The following is a 20,064-nucleotide window of genomic DNA, read 5'->3' as shown; positions in this document are numbered from 1 at the left end:
CTCTATAAGGAGACATATTCATGTTTTACACAGATAACGAGCAGTTATTTTAATCAAAAGATGCACACTTCTCTCAATCCTCATTCCAACTCTCTTTGCAGACTTTTCGTCTGGATCAGCCTTCTTTGTACTTGAATATTATTTTCAGTTTAGAAAATTATGTTTAGAATTTTATTTTCTGTGGGTTTGTTTTCCGTTACAGTCGTCATGTTTATCCTCAAATAGTCTTACATCACACTTTCTTAAAAGGCATTTTTACTGTGTATAGAAATTTAGTATGGTAGTTATTTCTTCTGCACAGAAACAATTCTTATTGTCCTTCTAATTGACAAGTGGCATTTGGTAAATTACCTTTGTCGATGGAAAATAATCAATAAACAACCTACAATGAGAATAGAAAAGAGGTTTTTTTGATCCAAACTGAGGACTATAGCCCAGGAGACAGCTTCTCAGATTACTCTGAGGAACTGCTCTAGAGAAGCATGGTTTTGAGCACAGTTTTATATCTTGTTCTAACAAGGAACATCAAACAAGTCAGGAATACACTCCTTCAACGTTTCAAAGAAACAAAAACAGATCAGCACATACACAACTCAGTATGGCCTTGTCACCTGGGAAGAAAGTCTTATGATCAAAGGAGTACTAGCATTGGCATCCCTGGAAGGGAGGCCTTTAATCTTTATCTTTAAAATGGACATTCCTTACTTCTGGTCAATGTGCCTTTTTCTTTAATAATTAAAGCAGATGTACAGTGCATATTTGGCCACAGACAGGCTGTTTTGGTTAGCCTGAAGTTCAAGTTAAATTATATATAAGCCAGAATGACTTCCCCATACCTTAAGAAGTGAATATTTCTTCCGTCACTTTTCTTTTCAGGTCTTTGTAAAATACCTAAAAGGAATTGAATACATCTGTGTATACAGAGTGAAATATTTCTGTAATAGGGGCGGGACAGGCACTAGCTATAGCAGCCCCCCTCAGCCGTTGGTCAGCACCGCAGTGGGCCCCTTCCCCTCTTTTATAAAAGGAGCCGGAATCCGGACTGAGGGATGATGGATTTTTTTGAGATACAAGTCTGCCTTATTCTGGGTCTGCTGGCTTTCCGAATAAAGTTATCCCTTGCTCCAAAAGCTCGTCTCCCAATTGATTGGCCTGTCGTGAGGCGAGCAGAACGAGTGTGGGCTCGGTGACATTTCTTGTAAAAAGTATTACTCACTGGGTTAGACACAATCACTGATTATAAAGGCAGGAGAAATATTTTCTGAGGTAACCAGAGACACCAGCATTGTCCACTTGTTCATCAGTGTCCCTCATCCCTATTGCACTTAACGTGGTGCCCGTGTCTGGAGTCTCTGCTCTTGTTCCTGATTCTAAATGCTGAGGCCCACATAACAAACCCAAGTGCTTCGCGCTACGCTGTGTATATTTGATAACAAATACTATTTATTAGCTTCCAGCTATGGAGGTCTGAGCAACATTAGTATATGGTGTGTGCATTTGATTTTTCTGGTGAGCATTCTCTATGTAAATAAGCCCCAAATAATATGTTTCTGAACATTTTTGTGATGTGTTACAGACTACACTCACCGGAAATATGGGTGCGTCTCCTATAAGAGGAAGCAACGCTCCGCCTAATCCTCAAACTAAACGATGCAATTTCTAGGCTCCGCTAGCTAGGTGGCTCCGCCTTTGACCTGGAGGTGGCGCGGAAGTCCCACTCCATCGTTGGTGCTGTGGGAACTACATTACCTAGGAGCCTTGGCGGCTCTGGGCCAATGAAGGCCCAGTAAAGGGGCGTTTCCGTTCGTACGGAGGACGCCGGGGCGGGACTTCCTTTTCCGTTGTTGGGCGGACATTTTGTTTGCTTTCGGATTAGTCCACCGAGTCAGTCTCCGGAACGCGGCGTCACACCCGAGGTGATAGGACAGGAAAACGCGAGAGGCGTTGTCTGCGCTAACCTGAGGATCGGCAGTGGCACCGCTCAGGTGACCCGGCCGCCGGAGCCCGGGACCTCGCACCTGTCGCTCTCCAGCTACTCCCCTCCCCCTCGCCCTCCCCGGTCCTCAGGTGCCGATGGCGGCCGCCGTGCTGACGGACCCGGCGCAGGTGGGTGCTGCACCCCTGGGTTGTTCCCCCGACCTCCATCTCTGAATCCTGAAGCGTCGAATGAGGGACGCCTCAGGTCCCTGCAGCTCAGGACCATGTGTCCAGACAGTGGGGGCTCTCTTGGTCGGGTCCCATTTCTGACAGCCATCATGATGGGATGTGGAAAGATGTTACAGGCGAGGGGCCAGCATGTGCAGAGGCTTGGAGGTGCGATACAGCCGGAGCATTTGGGAAATCTAGGGCCTTTAGTGTCTGAAAAGACCAAGAGTCCGAGCAGCTGTGCCTTAATTCTCAGGGTGATGGGAGCTACGGAAGATTCTGAACAGAGAGGCAATATCTGATGGTTTCAAAAGTATTCCGTAGACTGCCCAGGTGTGTACAGACTTGAGGTGAGGGTGTGGACAGTGGGCCCCAGAAAGGTTGAGACATAGTCCAAGGCAACACAGCTGGACTGAGGCTCAGAGGACAGACAGCCCCAGGTCTGTGGCAGGGCAGGAGTAGAAGATAGACCTGAGCCCTTGGGCCTCTTTCATGGTTGCTTGTCTCTCATGATCTCCCTCTTACCACAGGTTCCCCTGATCTCAGTAGTAATTATGGGCTTTATACAGGTGAGGGAAGGATGTCCAGGCTCTCATCGCTTCCACCCCCACCCATGAGGGCTTCAGGATTGTGGTATCATAGAACACTTTACTTTTTTAAAAATAAATTTTATTTTTGGCTGCGTTGGGTCTTCGTTACTGTGCGCGGGCTTTCCCTAGTTGCGGTGAGCGGGGGCTACTCTTGGTTGCGGTGCGCAGGCTTCTCATTGCAGTGGCTTCTCGTTGCAGAGCACAGGCTCTAGGCATGCGGGTTTCAGTAGTTGTGGCGTGCGGGCTCAGTAGTTGTGGCTCACGGGCTCTAGAGCGCAGGCTCAGTAGTTGTGGCGCGTGGGCTTAGTTGCTCTGCGGCATGTGGGATCTTCCCGGACCAGGGCTCAGACCCATGTCCCCTGCATTGGTAGGTGGATTTTTAACCACTGCACCACCAGGGAAGTCCCGAACACTTTACTTGTACTCTCCCAGCTCTTGTGTCTGAGGACCCTGGAGAAACCCCAAGCCCAGGGTTCTGGGTCTAGACCAGGGGTTACATGCAAGGGTTCCCGTTTTCTGGTGACCACTGGAATAAGGTGCGGAAGTTTGTTCCAGGAACAGGAACCAGCATGTGCAAATACTTGAAGAAGAGACTGAGATGGGAGTTTTCAAGAAACTACAGGTCTCCACCATATCTGGTAGCAATCAAGAGCAGGTGGGCAGGAGTCAGGCCTGAAATGGCCAGCTGACAAGCGAGACCTCTGTTCTGAGGGTGGTGTAGCCATGGCGGGTGTGGAGCAGAGGAGGGAGGTAATCTGATCCAGGTTTTAACAGCCTCTTTCTGGATGCCAAGTGGAGAACAGACTGTATGTGGTGACGGAAGAGGGAATTAGGATAGAGACAAGGAGACCGGGGAGGAGACTGCTTCAGTATTCCAGGTGAGTGGTAATGGATGGCCCAGAGGGCTGGCTCTGTAGATGGGAAAAGTGACTGGATCATATTTTCTGATGTGTGAAAGAGACAGCCCCAAGATGTTAGGCCTTATCAGTCAGAAGGGTAGAAGCTCCATCAGCTGAGATGGGCAAGTTAGCGGTAGAAGTAACTCTGCATGGGTATCAGGAGTTTATTTGTGGCCATGTGAAGAGTCTGAGATGTTCCAGAAAACACTGAGTGGAGGTGTCAAGTGAGCTGCTGGACACAGGGCTGAAGTCCTGTGGAGGGGCTCAGGATGGAGAACATCCAAAAAGCAGAAGATAGTGTGTACCTAGGTCTACAAGGGAGAATCTACACATCACAACGGCATTGCAGTTAATGAGCCAGGAAGGTGATGGTGGAGGCCAACAACTGGGTGGGGAGCCAAGAGTTGTGAGATTGAGAGTGATCCAAAAGACTGGTGTGCATGTGGCAAAGGAGTATGAACTGATGGCCCTTGGTCCCTGGTGTTGGGGACTTATGGGAGAAAGATGAGCCCAACTTTGGTTGTCTGGTAAGCATGGTCTTAGCAACTCCAGGAGAACTGGCTGGAAGGACGTGGGTGGGGATGCGGTGCGGCCCCACATGCCAGCCCCAGAGCTTAGATGGCGCCTTTCTGCCCACCTGCCTGTTGTTGGTGTGGGTGGACACCGTGATCAAAGGGACCTTAAGGAGAGAGCAGATATATGTGGCACCTGGCCCTGGTATTTCCAATGAGTTGATGACCTAGGTCGGAAGGAATGCTGAAGGGAACTCTGTGGGGGCAAGATGGGGGTCCTTAGGAGAGAGACTACTCACAGACTCGGCTCTCCCCATTGTGGCAGGGGAAAGTGAACTTTGAGGACGTGTTCGTGTACTTCTCCCAGGAGGAGTGGGGGCTCCTTGATGAGGCTCAGAGGCTCCTGTACCGCGAAGTGATGCTGGAGAACTTTGCCCTTATGGCCTCACTGGGTAAGGCCCTCAAATCCCCTGCAGTGTCCTGGACTGGGCTCTCCCCCTTCCCTGTTTCTTCTATCAGAGCCGTAGGCATTACTTCCCTCCCCCATTCCCTAGGGTAGGTGCTGTGGATGCCAGGTGTGAGCTTTGTGCACTAGCACCTCTGACTTCTGAGCAGTCCCAGTACCTGCTGCCTTGAAGGCTTACATGGATGGATGCAGGCATGAAGCGTCCTGCTGTCACCCAGTGGATCATCTCTAGTTTGTTCTCTCCGTTACTGGGTGCGTCTGTCCAGATCCATGCCATCCCTGTGCCCCAGGTACTACCCCCTTCCTTTTGCTGACATTTCTAGTAGACTGCCTGTGTCAGGAATTGCAAGGACCAGTATGGTCACTACTTGTTGGGACCGCTAGGCTATTCCTGCAAGACACTTCTTCAGAGTTATTTTTATAGTATTTAGTTGTCTTCTCTGAGGAGTGGGTCACCCAGACCAGTGCTGGCCATTTACCTGTCTTTTCCTTAGGATATGTATCTTCCATGTTCCATAGGATTGCCCCACTGGAGCTGGACAGGGAGCCCTGGCTATCTGAGTGGGCCAACATGACTCCAGCCATGACCAGAGAGGCTCAGGGTAGGGGTGGCCCTGGTGGGTCAGAGCTGGGGAAAGGTGTGATGTCGGGCTGGGTTCTAATCATTCCCCAACCTCTCTGTGCCCACAGTTGTTTGAGTGCCAAGGCCAATGGCCACACTTCATTCTTATCTTTACTTTCCCATTTACATACTTATCTTTTATGTTCTGACTTTTAGCCTTTGACTGTTCCCCACCTCTGCCCACATCTCAGCTGTTCCTCTCCACTGCTTTCCAAAACTGGCTTATATGCTTAATGTGTCATGAAATGTGCACATACCTCAAATAATTCTTAAATACCACCTAGTCTATTTGATTGTAGCTATTCAGGGAACACACCCTTATGTACATCTCCCTAGCAGCCAAGGCCTTGCTAAAATCCATTTGTGGATGACTTCATTAGACACCCTGTTCTTCCTAGGCTGTTTCCCACATTTGTGTCCTCTTCCCATCAAGGCCACTTCCATCCTGTGACCTTTAGATGCCAACTACTGCATAGCAGCCCTTTACTCAACTTGAGCTCTGGCCTCTTGTCTGATAGCAGACCTTCATGTTAGTTCTGATAGATACACATTTGTAATGAGACTGCCCCTTCCCACCAGTGTCAATGTGTCCTTCACCAGCATTTGTCTGCTTTCAGGTTGTTCGCATGGAATGGAGGAGGAGGAGATACATTTTGAGCAGAGCGTTTCTGTAAAAGGAGTGTCACAGGTCACGATTCCTAAGACGATTCCGTCTTCCCAGAAGGCCCACCCCTGTGAGACATGTGGCCCGATCTTGAAAGATGTTTTGTACTTGGCTGAGCACCAGGAAACACACCCTGGGCAAAAACCATACATGTGTGTGGCATGTGGGAAACAACTCTGTTTCAGTGCAAACCTTCACCACCAGAAGCAGCACAGTGGAGAGAAACACTGCAGAAGGGATGAGGGTAGGGCCTTTCTTGTGAACAGCTGCTCTGTCCAATCATTGGACATGCCCTTTACCACAGGGGAGGGTTGTAAGGACTTCCCAACTAGCTCAAGCATATTCCAGCACCATGCTCCTCTTAGTAAGTGGAAGCCACAAAGTAACACCAAGTGTGCAGAGGCCTTTCACAGTGGACAAAGGCATTACAAGTGCAATGAATGTGGGAAAGCCTTCAGCCGTAAAGACTCACTTATTCAGCACCAGAGAGTCCACACTGGAGAAAGGCCTTATGAGTGCAGTGAGTGTGGGAAAACCTTCAGCCGCAAACCCATACTTGCGCAGCACCAGAGGATCCACACTGGAGAAATGCCTTACGAGTGTGGCATATGTGGGAAAGTTTTTAATCATAGCTCTAACCTTATTGTACACCAGAGAGTCCATACTGGAGCAAGACCTTACAAATGCAGTGAATGTGGGAAAGCCTACAGTCACAAATCCACACTTGTTCAGCATGAGAGTATCCATACTGGAGAAAGGCCTTATGAGTGCAGCGAATGTGGGAAATACTTTGGTCACAAATACAGACTCATTAAGCACTGGAGTGTTCATACTGGGGCAAGGCCTTATGAGTGCATTGCATGTGGGAAGTTCTTCAGCCAAAGTTCCGACCTTATTGCACACCAGAGAGTTCACAATGGCGAAAAGCCATATGTGTGCAGTGAGTGTGGAAAAGCCTTTAGCCACAAACATGTGCTTGTTCAGCACCATAGAATCCACACTGGAGAAAGACCGTATAAGTGCAGTGAGTGTGGGAAGGCCTTCAGGCAAAGAGCTTCCCTCATCAGACATTGGAAAGTTCATGCTGGAGAAAGGCCTTAGGATAGCAAGGAATATGCCATAGTGGGTGACACCAGAGAGAAGCTCTGAGAGTAGCCTATGTGAGTAGCCATCAGCTGGAAGATGAGTCTCATACATTTGAACTCCCACCCTGAGGAGATGCTGTGTGCCAGCTATATGGGAAGGTTTCTGGAGCAATATTGCACTTCGTAACATGCCTTTGTTCACTGTGAGAGGCCTCTGCACACTTGCCAGAAGCATATCACTGTCAGTGTCTCTGAAAGAATCCATATGTATGTGCAACAGCAGGGTGCCACATTGTGTGTAAGTCACCCCAGAGTGCTTTGATGGGCAAGATCTCTGCTCTTCCTCCCTTCCCTGGAGGGAATCATTGGTAGCCTGAGCCCATTGAAGATCCTCACTCCTTCCTGCTCCCCTACTGGTTAAGCGTTGATGTGACCCAATTTTGGCCAGAAGAACGTAAGCTTTGTTCTGCTGGCTGCTTGCAGAGATTTCCATTTTTCAGACTTTATTGGTCTCATGTGGCACTCGTGATGGATTTGTCCAGCCCCCAAGTCACCTAACTTGGGAATTGTCTGACTCATATTCTTCTGGGTTTGCAACAAATACCTTAGTTTTTAACTATATTGAATCCTGGGGATTCTGTTCACTTTGTGGGTTGAGTTGAGAACAGAATTGGGCTCTGCCAGACTGAAAGAATGAACAGCTTGTGTGAGAGGTCCAACTGTTGTGTCTCAGTGGTATTTGCAGAATGGTGAAGAAAGAACAGCTCTTATTCTAGTTTCAGCCTAATTTGCATTGCTACTCAAGGCCTCCTAGGAAAGAATACCAATCTTTGCAGGCCTAATTGTGTGTCCTGTATGCCAAGATGATTTGTGTGACCAAGGTCTTCTTGAGCAATGGGCATTTGTCATGACAACTTCTGATGTGCCTGGGAGCAGCATGAATTGGGTCCCTTGTTCCCAGGGAATGCTTCATATTCCCCAGCCCTCTTTAGGAGAGTTTGATTCCCTGGGACCTACCAGCATCCCTGAAATCTATTATTTGGTAGGCAGATGTCACTGTCCCCTAAAAGGACATCTGATAAATAGGAAGTTGGGAGACTATAGCCAACTATAGGGAATATAACTCTTCTAAAGGCGTATCCACAAATGTTTCTATCACTGTGACTTTGGTATGAGGGTTTATGGAACTTCTCAGGACTCATATTTTTGTCTCATAATCTTACAGCTACAGTTACAGTCAGCAATCTAAACATTTTCTGCAATTAATTGCACATATTTATAGTGTATAATTTGATACATTTCGATACATGTTTGCACCTTTGAAACCAAGTTTCCTGATTCCTTTTATAATATCTCTTGCCCTCACCCATTCCCAGGCAACCACTCATCTTGCTTTCTGTCACTATAGATCTGTTTGGTTTCCTAGAATTTTAAATGTGTGTGTGTATAGAATAATTTAAAAGGTACTAGTATGTATATGGCTTTTCAAACTATGCATAATTATGTTGTGATTTATCAGTGTTCTGTGTATCAGTAATTCATTCTTTTTCATCCATACTTTTGCTTAAAGTATTCCACTTTAGAGAAACAGTTCCAAAGCAAGTGACCCAGGAGAGAACTCATGGGAATGAAGCCACAGTATCTGTGGCTCATAACCTTCACCTGGAAGTGATGTGCCATCGTTTCTGACTTACTCTGTGGGTAACACAGACTAATCCTGGTTCAGGGTGGAAGGGGACTCACTTCACAACAGTGAAAATACAAAGAGGTAGGGATTTGTGGGAGCATTTCTTGAATACTGGTGACCACAATCATAGTTGTTTTTCTTTCTTTTACCTTTTTAGTCTTTTAATGAGGAATCATATTGACTGATTTCAAAAGTTAAACCAACCTTGCATTTCTGAGGTAAACCCTATTTGGTCATAATGTACTACTCTTTTATGCATTGTTGAATTTTATATGCTGGTTTTCTTTTTTTTTTTTTAAGATTTTTGCATCTATGCTCATGAGGGATGTTAGTCTCTAATCTTTTTAATGCATGGGTTTGGTTGCTGTCAGTGTAATGCTGGCTTTACATAATAAGTTGGTTAAGTGTCCCCTGCTCTTCAATTTTCTGGAAGAGTTTGTGAAGAATTGACATTATTTCTTTCTTAATTGTTTGGTGGAATTCACTGGTGAAGTATTTGGGCCTGGAGTCTATTTTGTGGGAAGGTTTCTAACTATAAATTTAATTTCCATAGTGAACATAGGTTTATAGAATTTATCTTTTTTTTTCCCCCTACAGTGAGCTTGGGTGATTTGTATCTTTCTCAAAGAGTTTGTTTATTTAAGTAGTCAAATTTTTCAAGCTATCCTTTTATTATTTTAGTACCTGTAGAATCTGTAGTGATGCCACCTCTCTTATTCCCGACACTGGTAATGTCTATATTTCTCTTTCTTTCTTCATCAGTAGTTTATCAGCTTTATTGATCTTCTGAATGCACTTGATTTCACTGATTTTTCTGTTTTTTCCTGTTCCTTTTTTTCCCCCCATTTTGACTTTTACCATTGCCTTTTGCTTTTATTGTATTTCATTTCTGTTCTTCTCCTACTTTTTAACATAGATCCTGAGATCCTTCATTTGAAACTTTTGGGTTTTTTCCTAACATAGGTGCTAAATTCTAAAAGTCACTGTGTAACAACTGCTTTAGTTGCCTCCCACAAAACTTTATATGTTGTATTTTCATTTTAATTACATTTAAAATCTTTTCTGGTTTCCTTTTAAATTTCTTCTTTAACACATTGTTCTTTTTAGAAGTGTGTTATTTGGGATTTTCCTTATCTTTTTGGTAATTGATTTCTAATTCATTGCAGTCAGAGTATATACTTTATGACTTGAATTATTTACATTTATTGATGTTTTCTTTATGGCTCAGAATATGGGTTATCTTGTATTTCATGTTAGCTTAAAATAAATGTATATTGTGTTCTTGTTTGATGGAGAGTTCTACAAATGTCAACTCGGTTAAGATGGTTGACAATGTCTAAGTTTTCTATATCCTTACTGGTAGTGGGTGGGGGGTAGTATTCTGTCAATTATTTGAATAAGGTTGTTGACATCTCTGAATATAAAAATGGATTTGCCTATTTCTCTATCAGGTTTAGTTCTATCAGGTTCTGCTTTGTATATTTTGAAGTCTTTTTATTAGGTGAATAAACATTTCCTACTGTTATGTCCACTTAATGAGTAGACCTTTTATCATTAAGAAAGGGTGCTCTTTATCTATAGGAATATTCTTTGCTGTAAAATCTATCTTGTCAGATACTGTTAACGTTGTGTAGTTTTGATTGAACACTCAATTTTACCTTTTTGGGTACTGAAAATACTTGCATTTCAGTAGATATTCTTGGTATTGTTTAAGTTCCTTGGAAGCAATATGATCTTTTGGGATCTTGATTCCAAACATTTTTAGGTTGAATTACTGCAGCATTCATTTTAAGGCTAATTTCTCTCCCCCTACTGAGACACAATCATTCTGTATTCTCTACCTCATGCTTCATAAGGATTCCCATTTAAACTGGTTAGAACAGGTGCTATTCCATTCTCTACATTAGCCTTGGAAATTGTTTCATTGAATCCTTTTGGGTGTTTCTTTACCCAGCTCTGGTTATTTCCTGCCTGCATGTACAGATTAGTACATGAGGATGTACTAATGTACATGAGGTCATACTTGAGGATGACCCTCTGTATGTTTCTGAAGTTTTCTCTCTCCTGTACTGTGCCCTATTGGACTCCAGACACCTTCGCAGGCCCAGATTCTAAATTTTGTCTCAACTCAGGGTGACTTTTGGGGTCTGACTGGACTCAGCATTTTTGTATTAGGGCCTGGGAATTTCTTTTCATAGTAAGCTGGGACGGCCACGTGGCTCACATCGTTTGTCCTCTTTCATAGGTCACTGTTATTTGCTTGATGTCCGGTGTATTAAGAATCATTTTCATATATGTTATAAATTTTTTTCAAGAAAATCTATGAATTCCCCCTAAAGCAGACACTTTGAATAAATCAGTAGAATTGATAACACCTCCAAACCACATCAGGAAAAAAAAGAGAAATCACACATTTACAAATATGAGCAAGGAAAGAAGGAATAGCACTAGATGTCTTTGAAACATAATGGGTAATATGTGATTATTTTATTTCATTTTATTTTTTGGCTGCACCGCGCAGCATACAGAATCTCAGTTCCCTGACCGGGGATCGAACCCGTGCCCCCTGCATTGGAAGTGTGGAGTCTTAACCCTTGGACCACCAGGAAAGTCCCTGTGTGATTATTTTATGTTATTTTATTTTATTTTATTTTATTATTATTATTTTTTTTTTTTTTTTGCGGCACGTGGGCCCCTTACTGTTGTGGCCTCTCCCACCGCAGAGCACAGGCCCCGGACGCACAGGCCCAGCGGCCACGGCCCACGGGCCCAGCCGCTCTGCGGCATGTGGGATCCTCCTGGACTGGGGCACAAACCCACGTCCCCTGCATCGGCAGGCAGACTCCCAACCACTGCGCCACCAGGGAAGCCCCCTGTGTAATTATTTTAAATGACTCTTTCCCAATAAATGGAAATGTGGAGGACAAAAATTCATTGAAATATACCAACTGACCACGTTCCCTCAAGAAGAAATAGATAATCTTAAAAATCCTTTGTTCATTAAAGACATTTAATTAGTATTTCCAAATTACTAGTAATGGTAATCTACGTTTAAATGTAAGAAGCCCTCTCACTTAAAATTTAAAGCCAAGGTGGTTTCACTAACAAATCCTACCAAATATTTAATGAATAATTAAGATTCCATCAGACTCTTCCAAAAAATAAGTAATAACATATGGGGCACTTCCCAACTAATTTTTAGAAGCCAATATTAACCCTAAGAGCAAAACTAGGTAATGAAATTAAAATTATAGACCAACGTGTGAGCATAGATGCAAAAAATCTTTCACAAAATTTTAGGAAATTGTGTGTGTGTGTGTGTGTCTGTGTGTAGTATATTTTCAATTGTTAAAGCCAACTTTACATTCCTGATAATAATTATAATCTAGTGAGACATCATGTATATAAGGTTGGTTTAACAATTGAAAATATATTAATTTAATCTATATTAACTAGAAGGTGTCCCAGGTTCCTGGCACAGAGCTTGAAATATCTTGAAATTCCTGGAGTGATAGGAGTCTTTCTTGTGCTAATGAAGTGATTCTTGGTAAGCCCCTCGAACGTTTCCGGATGGGGACTGGTTACCAGAAAAACCAATCATATGATTAGACGTTTGAAACTGAGCCAGAAAGACCTGTGGGGAGAGCAGAGGGGCTGGATGTTCAGGCATGTGGCCATGATCTAATCAGTTGTGTCTATGTAATGAGATTCAAATCGAAACACTGGACACCAAGGCTTGGTGGGGCTTCCTGGTTGGTGAACACATTGATGTGCAGGAGAGTGATATGCCTTGACTCCCCAGAGACAGAGGTTATGGCAGCTTCACACCTGGGACCCTCCCATACCTTGCTCTCTGCATTCTTTCCATGGGCTATTCCTGAGCTGTATTCTTTATAACAAAACTGGAATTGTAGGTATAGCACTTTTAGTGAGTTCTGTGAGTCATTCTAGCAAATTACCGAACCTGAGGGGATCATGGGAACCCCTGAAATTATAGCCAGCTGTTCAGAAGTCCAGTTGGACCCAACGACTTGAAGCCCATGTCTGAAGTGAGGGCTTTCTGGTGGAGGACTGAACCCTTACAGATGTCTAGAATGACACAAACTCTGGGTAGTTGGTGTCAGAGAACTGGCGTCAGAATCAATTTCTTTAAACTGATATACGGCAGCATTAGAAACCTAAAGCTAACATTACACTTAATGGGGAAAGACTGAATGCTTTCTCCCTAATATTAGGAATAAGCAGGAATGTCCACTCTCACAACTTCTATGTAATGTTGCACTGAAAATCTGTGCCAGTGACATAAGAAAATTAAAGGAAATAAGCAATGTACAAATTGTAAAGGAAGAACCAAAATGGTCATTATTCACAGATGACATGCTTATCTATTTAGAACATCCTTAATTATATATTTAAAAAGTTAAGAGATCTAATAGATCAGTCAAGGTGCCAGGATACAAGGTCAGTATACAATAAATGTTTGGAAATTGGAAAACTATACCCCTTACTGTAGCATCAAAATATGAAATATTTAGGAATATATTTAACAAAATATATTCAAAAACTATTAAGCAAATTTACAAAACATTACTGAGACACACCACATTTCTGAATCTAAGGACTTAATATTTTAATTTATTCTCCCATAATTGTTCTGTAGGTTCACACAATTATCAAATTCCCAGTGATTTTGGTAGAAATTGACAAAATGATTCTAAAATTCATATGGAAATTCAAAAGACCTAAAATACCCAAAACAAATTTTGGAAAGGACAACACATTTGAAAGGTTTTAATGTAATTTTAAGAATTACTATAGGGGACTTCCCTGGTGATGCAGTGGTTAAGAATCTGTCTGCCAATGCAGGGGACACAGGTTCGAACCCTGGTCCGGGAAGATCCCACATGCCGCGGAGCAACTAACACCAAAACTACTGAACCTGCGCTCTAGAGCCCGTGAGCCACAACTACTGAACCCCGCGTGCCGGGAGCCCATGCTCTGCAACGAGAAGCAACCGCAATGCGGAGCCCGCACACCTCAACAAAGAGTAGCCCCCGCTTGCCGCAACAAAGACCCAACGCAGCCAAAAATAGATAAATTAATTTTTAAAAAAAGTACAAGCCAAAGTACATCTGATTAATAGCTGGTGTCCAGAATTTTAAAATAACCTTTACAACAATAAGAAAACATTTTTTAAAAAGTAAAAGTTTTGAATACCTATTTCACCAGAGAAGACACTTGAATAATAAGCATGTGAAAATATGGTCAACATAATTAATCACTAGGGAAGTACAAATCAAGACCACAATGAGACACAAGTACATACTCACTTGAATGGTCAAACCAACAATGCCAAGTCAGTGAAGTTGTGAAACAGAACTCCCATACATTACTGTTGGAATGCAAAATGTTAAAACCCACTTTAGAAAACTGTTGACATCTGTAAAACTACAGATGAACTTATCACGTGACACAGCCATCTAACTTGTAGGTTTATCTCCAACAGGAATAAAATTGTGTCCACAGAAATGCTTGTACTCTAATGTTCACAGCAACACCAGCTTTACTGATAAAAGCCAATAGCTAGGGAAAAAATTCTGCAAATGCTCATGCATAAGTGAATTGGTAATTGTATTAGTTTGCTAGGATTGTCATCATAAAATACCACAGACTTGGTGGCCTGAACAGCAGATAACATATCCTCTCACAGTTCTGGAGACCAGAAGTCCAAGATCAAGATGCTGTCAGGTCTGGTTCCTCGGAGGCCTTGGTTTGCAGATGGCCGCCTTCTTGTATGGTTCCTTCCTTGCCGAGCTCGGGAGACTTCTGCGGGGGAAGGGATTCGGCCGCGATGCCCAAGGCAGAGGTCCGCGGGACCTGCGGGACTGGCGGGATCGTCCCGGTCGTGCCGGGCGGGCGCGCCTCGTGCTTTCTCTGGAGGTTGTAGCTGCAGATCCATGGGGAAGAGGCTGGAGCCGCGCTCATGGCCCAGGTGTGGGGCCGCTCGGTCAGTTGGATCAGCCTCCGCCGGGACCCCTCCGGCCGCCGAGGGCAGCTGGAGCGGGTCTTCGCGTCCGGAGGTGGGAACCGGGCTGGGTGGGGAGGCCCGAGGAGGGCGCGAGAGGTTCAGCCGCGGGCTCCCCCGGGGCCGGGTCTGCGGAGGCGTCTCCGTGGGATGTTGCGGGGTTCCGATCCGGAGGCCAGACGGACCTGCTCTGCCCGCGAGCGAACCAGGAAGGAGAGTCCGGCCGCCTCTTCCCCCACGGCCCCGGGGTCGGGGAGAAAGACGGCTGGGGAGGTCGGGGCTGCGGAGGCAGGAGGACCCCGTCAGCCGCGGGTCGGCCCCAACGCAGGCGCCGTCGTTTTATTGGTTCAGCCCCCGCCTCCAGCCCTTTAGGGCTTCACACTTCTGAATAGGTGGACATTTTCCCCACCACAACCAAGGAGTGTTTCTTTTAATGTCTGGCGCCACCTCTTTGGAAAGAAAACATCATGGAATATGGTGCCTCCGTCTCTCGGTCTCCGCGCGTGCGACAGAGGCGTCGGGCTTCCCATCTTTCCAGTCATACAGACATGGATGAGAAGCTCTAGGCTTTCTTTGGATAAAGACGAATAGCTCCTGCAGAGCATCACCCGAATTCCCAGGCACATTGAGATAAACAGTAACAAATGGGGCTGTCAAGTCCTCTCACTTGAAGGCAAGTGAGCATTCATCTTGAGCGCTTGCATGGAATGGGCTCTGTCTGCTTGGTGTATCAAAAAAGGGTGTGGTTTCTGTCTTTACAATCTCTTTAGTGGGTTGTGTGTGACATGCACCACAGTTTAGTTTCGTGCTCATGGAACAGTAAAAGTATGTTCTTTCTCTATGGAGATTTTCTGGCTGGCCAGATTTTGTTTTATTATCTCTCCAACATTGGTCACCATGTCAAATAGTATGAGATCCAGTATAGGTGAAATTGAGAAACAGGGCAAATCCTAAAACACCTATTGCAAGAAGGAAGAGTGTTTTCTAGTATCAGTTCTATAGGTTAAAGGGGGGATGAGCTATAAATGGAAGGAGAAAACTTTTGGCTTCAGAAGTGTAAGTATGTGCAAAAACTTTATCAAACCATGTGCTTTTAAAATGCTTTAAGCCAATTATACTTTTTTTAAAAAAATAAATTTATTTTGGCTGTGCTGGGTTTTCGTTGCTGTGTGTGGACGTTCTCTAGTTGCGGCAAGCGGGGGCTACTCCTCGTTGCTATGCGTGGGCTACTTATTGTCGTGGCTTGTTGCAGAGCACAGGCTCTAGGCGCACGGGATTCAGTAGTTGTGGCACACAGGTTCAGTAGTTGTGACACATGGGCTTAGTTGCTCTGCAGCATGTGGGATCTTCCCAGGCCAGGGGTCGAACCCCTGTCCCCTGCATTGGCAGGCAGAGTCTTAACCACTGTGCCACCAGGGAAGCCCAAGCCAATTTTACTTAACAAAGCCTTTTAAAAACACAATTACGTTCTGACATGCCCAAGACCACCCTCAGATTCTATAGAAGAACTCACAGAAGCTGTTAAAGGGCTACTGATGATTACAGTGAAAGGATACAGGTGAAAATCAGCAAAGGAAGATGGTGCAATAGGACAGTCCAGGAGAGACCACATTGCCATTTCCAGTTAGTTGCCCCCTCGCTTAAAAGTCTCACAGCATCCATATGTGACAACACGCTAAACAGGAAACCCATATAAGCCTTGATATTGTCCAGTTTTTTTGAGTATATCTAATAGACCAAGGGGCACCTGTTTGGCTGACCTTAGTTACTGCCTAGCTTCTCCAAATGTCAAACTGATACAGAGAGACCTAAGTACCCCCTGCCCCCCCAGCCATAAATTACAGTATTAGCATAAACTGCCTGACATGGCCCCAAACCCCAAGGAAATAGACACTCCTATTAGGCCAAATGTTTCAAGGGCTTAGAGGTTATCACTGAGGAGTTGGGCGAGTAAGTGCCAAACATTTCTTTGGATTGAGTAGAGATTGGACAACTCAGGCCTGTGATGTAGTTGTTTATACTGGTCAAGTGAAAATAGTCAAAACTTACATTCTTCCTGTTTTATTGCATTTTACTCTTTTCTGTGTTCTTAAGGTTATTTATGGGCATCTGTATAATGGAAATAGAGTAGAAAGGTGTGCTTACTGCACGTCTTCCCAGGTCCACGTTGGATGACCTTGAAATGTGCCCCACAGGGTTAACAGAAGCCAATAACTAAAATTCTTGAGCTCGGCATACAGAACCATATATAAGGGAACAGCATTATTAAAACTCCTCTGCTTGTAAACTACCTTCAGTGATTAAGTTCTTTGGTGGTTCCCCCCACACCCTTTAGCTGCATACGCTCCAAGCTTCACATGGCCCAGGTAATAATCACAAGACTCCTTAATCACCCGTGTAGGTAGCACCTCTGACCTAGTGGTCACTGTAGTAAAGGGGGCACAAGTTGTTTCTTAGGAAACTTGGAGTCAGCTCTTGTTCAGTTTGAGCTGGTTAAGACTGATTGGAACCACCAACATCTAATACTTGGCCTGCACAGGTGTCCAGTGAATGACCTTTTGACATCAGATGGCCAAAAACTCCACCCTCAGATCATGCAAAGTGCCTCCATTTCTGAAAATGTATCCCATGATGAAGCCTATAATGCAGATACACCTGCACACATTGACTACCTCACCATTTCTCTTCCTCTGATTTCCTGTCCCCACGCCTAAGACCACCATGCCTTTTTATTCTCTAAATATCTGAAGCACCTTGCCTCTGCTCAAAATTGGAGTATTTATACCATGAAATTGGCAAACATAATAAGGCTCAATTGGTTGTTTTATTAACTGTCTAGAACTTAAAAGTAATTGAGAAAGTTAATAATGAGGACTAAATGTTGTGAATAGCAGAAACACTTATTCCACCCAGCAAAGTCACTGAAGAAAAGTGAAGTTACAACACATTTGTCTTCTCAGTTAATAAATAAAAGAACAGGCAGGCATTTATCAAAGAAGACATACACCTGGCAAATAAACACAATAAAAATGTTCAACATTATGAATTAGGGAAATGCAATCAGACTATACTACACACTTTAAAACAGGCAATATTTTAGCTACTGACCATACCAATCAAGTACTGGTGAGGACTATAGGGGAACAGGAATGGTTCCATACTGTTGATGGGAATGCATTAAGGGTACAGTCATTCATTTTAGAATATGAAACCATACATTCATATGAAGAATTTTATGCACATGTTGATAGTAAGCTTATTTGCGGTGGCCAAAACTGGAAACAAACCACAAGACCCCTTTTGAAGAAAATGAACTATTCACACCTGCAACTTAGATGATTCTCAAAATAATTATGCATCATGAAAGAAAAAAACAAATACTAAAGTGAACTTTAAGATGGCAATGATATTAACAGTCTAGAAAACACTAATTGAGTGGGGGGAAAAGTAAATCAATTGTAGTTGCCAGGGAGTCCTGGGAGACATGTCAGAAGGTAGATATTGGTGTTGGATGTTTGTTATTATGATGATGGATCCATGGCTTTACAAGTATGAAAACTTACCAAACTGTACATTTTAGGTATGTTCATTTTAATGCATACCAACTATATAGCTCAATTGAGTTTTTTTTTTTTTTTTTTTGCGGTACACGGGCCTCTCACTGCTGTGGCCTCTCCTGTTGCGGAGCAACAGGCTCCGGATGCGCAGGCTCAACAGCCATGGCTCACGGGCCCAGCCGCTCCGCAGCATGTGGGATCTTCCCGGACCGGGGCACAAACCTGTATCCCCCGCATCGGCAGGCGGACTCTCAACCACCGCGTCACCAGGGAAGCCCAATTAAGTTTTAATAGAAATTGGCTTCACATAAAAATCTGAATCTCTTTCCTGTGGAACTCTGCCAACCACACGTTAACCCCACCCCCTCTCCTTGTCCTTGGGAGGGATTCTATTGCAGTGGCAATGAAGACTGGTGAACAATGAAAGGTGTTTCCACTTGAGTTACCAAGGGCCTCTGCCTGGGTCCTAAAAGTCACATGCCTGGACTACACGACTTCCACTCTCATGTAGCTCCCAAATCACTGGTTGTTCTCCTGACTATCCTCATCTCAGCATGACCTCTGAACCCACCAAAAATTATGACATCCAGGATTCAATATTAGTCCCACAGAGCCCTGCAGTCTACCCTAGGAGGCCTTGGAAAACAATGCAAATTAGACCACAACTGGCGTGAACACTATTCTCTGCCATGATACTATGCCCACTGAGGTATACAAAGTTTGCAACACTCACAAAACCTGTTCCTTTTCATCCTGACAGTCCAATATGGTTCTCAACATCAGTCTAACAGTGAACAAACCCCAAGATGAAAGGGGTCTTAAATAATAGTCTTTATTATGGCACAGAGCAGAGCAAACAGTTTCCAAAAAGGGTGACCTGGAGCTAGAAAAATCCATTGTGAGCATGACATGAGACAATGCCGCCAAAGAAGGTAAACCTCTGTGAGCCACCAGCAGAATCCAACCTGGATCCCCATGGTCAAAGCTGGTTAGGTCCTGTCTTAGCCAGTTGATGGAAGAGAATAACAAAACCCAAGTGCTCAGGTTATTCATGCTTTGCTCCAGGGGACAGGACAGCACAAAATCTACCTACCCTGACCACAGTAAGGTGACTGATGCCCAGTATGGGGATCGGCCACTTGGAAGAGGTAAGAAACTCACAGTGACATTAAGTCTGGAAAGGGCTGTGGTGAGGTTAGGAAGCACAGCATGGCTACTGAAAAGCTTCCTATGAACCTGGTACTCATAGGCAATCTGCACACAAGGGCTGTTCAGATGTATGGCGTTCAAATTCCAGTTGATGACTCCCTCACAGAGCCTATTCAGTATGATGTATAACTAAGGAGACAGCTCATTCGCTGCTCTCATTTGAAGGCCTTTTCTCCATCATGAAATTTCTGGTGACAAATGAGGTTAGACTTTTGACTGAAAACTTTCCTACATTTGCTGTACTCATAGGGCCTATCTTGACTATGAAGTTTCTTGTTCTCAGTCAGAACAGACCTTTGACAGAAAACTTTTCCACATTTGCTGCACTTGTGAGGCCTTTCTGTGGTGTGAACATTTTGGTGTTGAGTAAGCTGGGTGCTTTGGCTAAAGAATTCTCCACATTTAGTGCACTCATGTGGTCTTTCTCTAGTGTGAACTCTGGTGCTTAATGAGAGTAGAGCTTTGGCTAAAACGTTTCCCACATTCACTGCACTCAAAAGGCTTCACTACAGTATGAATTCGCTGGTGCACAATAAGGTTGGAGCACTGGCTAAACAACTTGCCACATTCACTGCACTTATAAGGCCTTTCTCCAGTGTGAAT

At 44.3% G+C, this 20,064-nt stretch overlaps 1 protein-coding gene and 1 pseudogene across 3 annotated transcripts; one reads left to right on the top strand and one right to left on the bottom strand.

Moving 5' to 3' along the window:
* Nucleotides 1–1,867: 1,867 nt before the first annotated feature.
* ZNF772 (zinc finger protein 772) lies at nt 1,868–10,195 on the top strand. Of its 3 annotated transcripts, XM_029209736.1 has the most exons (4): nt 1,991–2,106; nt 4,472–4,598; nt 5,107–5,229; nt 5,852–10,195. In XM_029209736.1, exons 1-4 carry the CDS (start codon nt 2,074–2,076, stop codon nt 6,997–6,999), a joined length of 1,431 nt encoding a protein of 476 aa, XP_029065569.1. In that variant the 5' UTR covers nt 1,991–2,073; the 3' UTR covers nt 7,000–10,195. The 3 variants fall into 3 exon arrangements, with proteins under 3 accessions (XP_029065563.1, XP_029065561.1, XP_029065569.1); XM_029209730.1 differs by lacking the exon at nt 5,107–5,229 and having other exon boundaries at nt 1,868–2,106; nt 4,514–4,598; XM_029209728.1 differs by lacking the exon at nt 5,107–5,229 and having other exon boundaries at nt 1,868–2,106.
* Nucleotides 10,196–17,405: 7,210 nt separating this feature from the next.
* The window catches only part of LOC114887951, an 8,778-nt pseudogene continuing 6,119 nt past the window's right edge, over nt 17,406–20,064 (bottom strand).

Source organism: Monodon monoceros, unplaced genomic scaffold (genome assembly GCF_005190385.1).
Source record: "Monodon monoceros isolate NGI ecotype Baffin Bay Population unplaced genomic scaffold, NGI_Narwhal_1 Super_Scaffold_10, whole genome shotgun sequence".
Classification (NCBI taxonomy): Eukaryota; Metazoa; Chordata; class Mammalia; order Artiodactyla; family Monodontidae; genus Monodon; species Monodon monoceros.
Note: the sequence above shows the minus strand (reverse complement) of the source record. Positions and strands in the feature narration are given on the sequence as shown.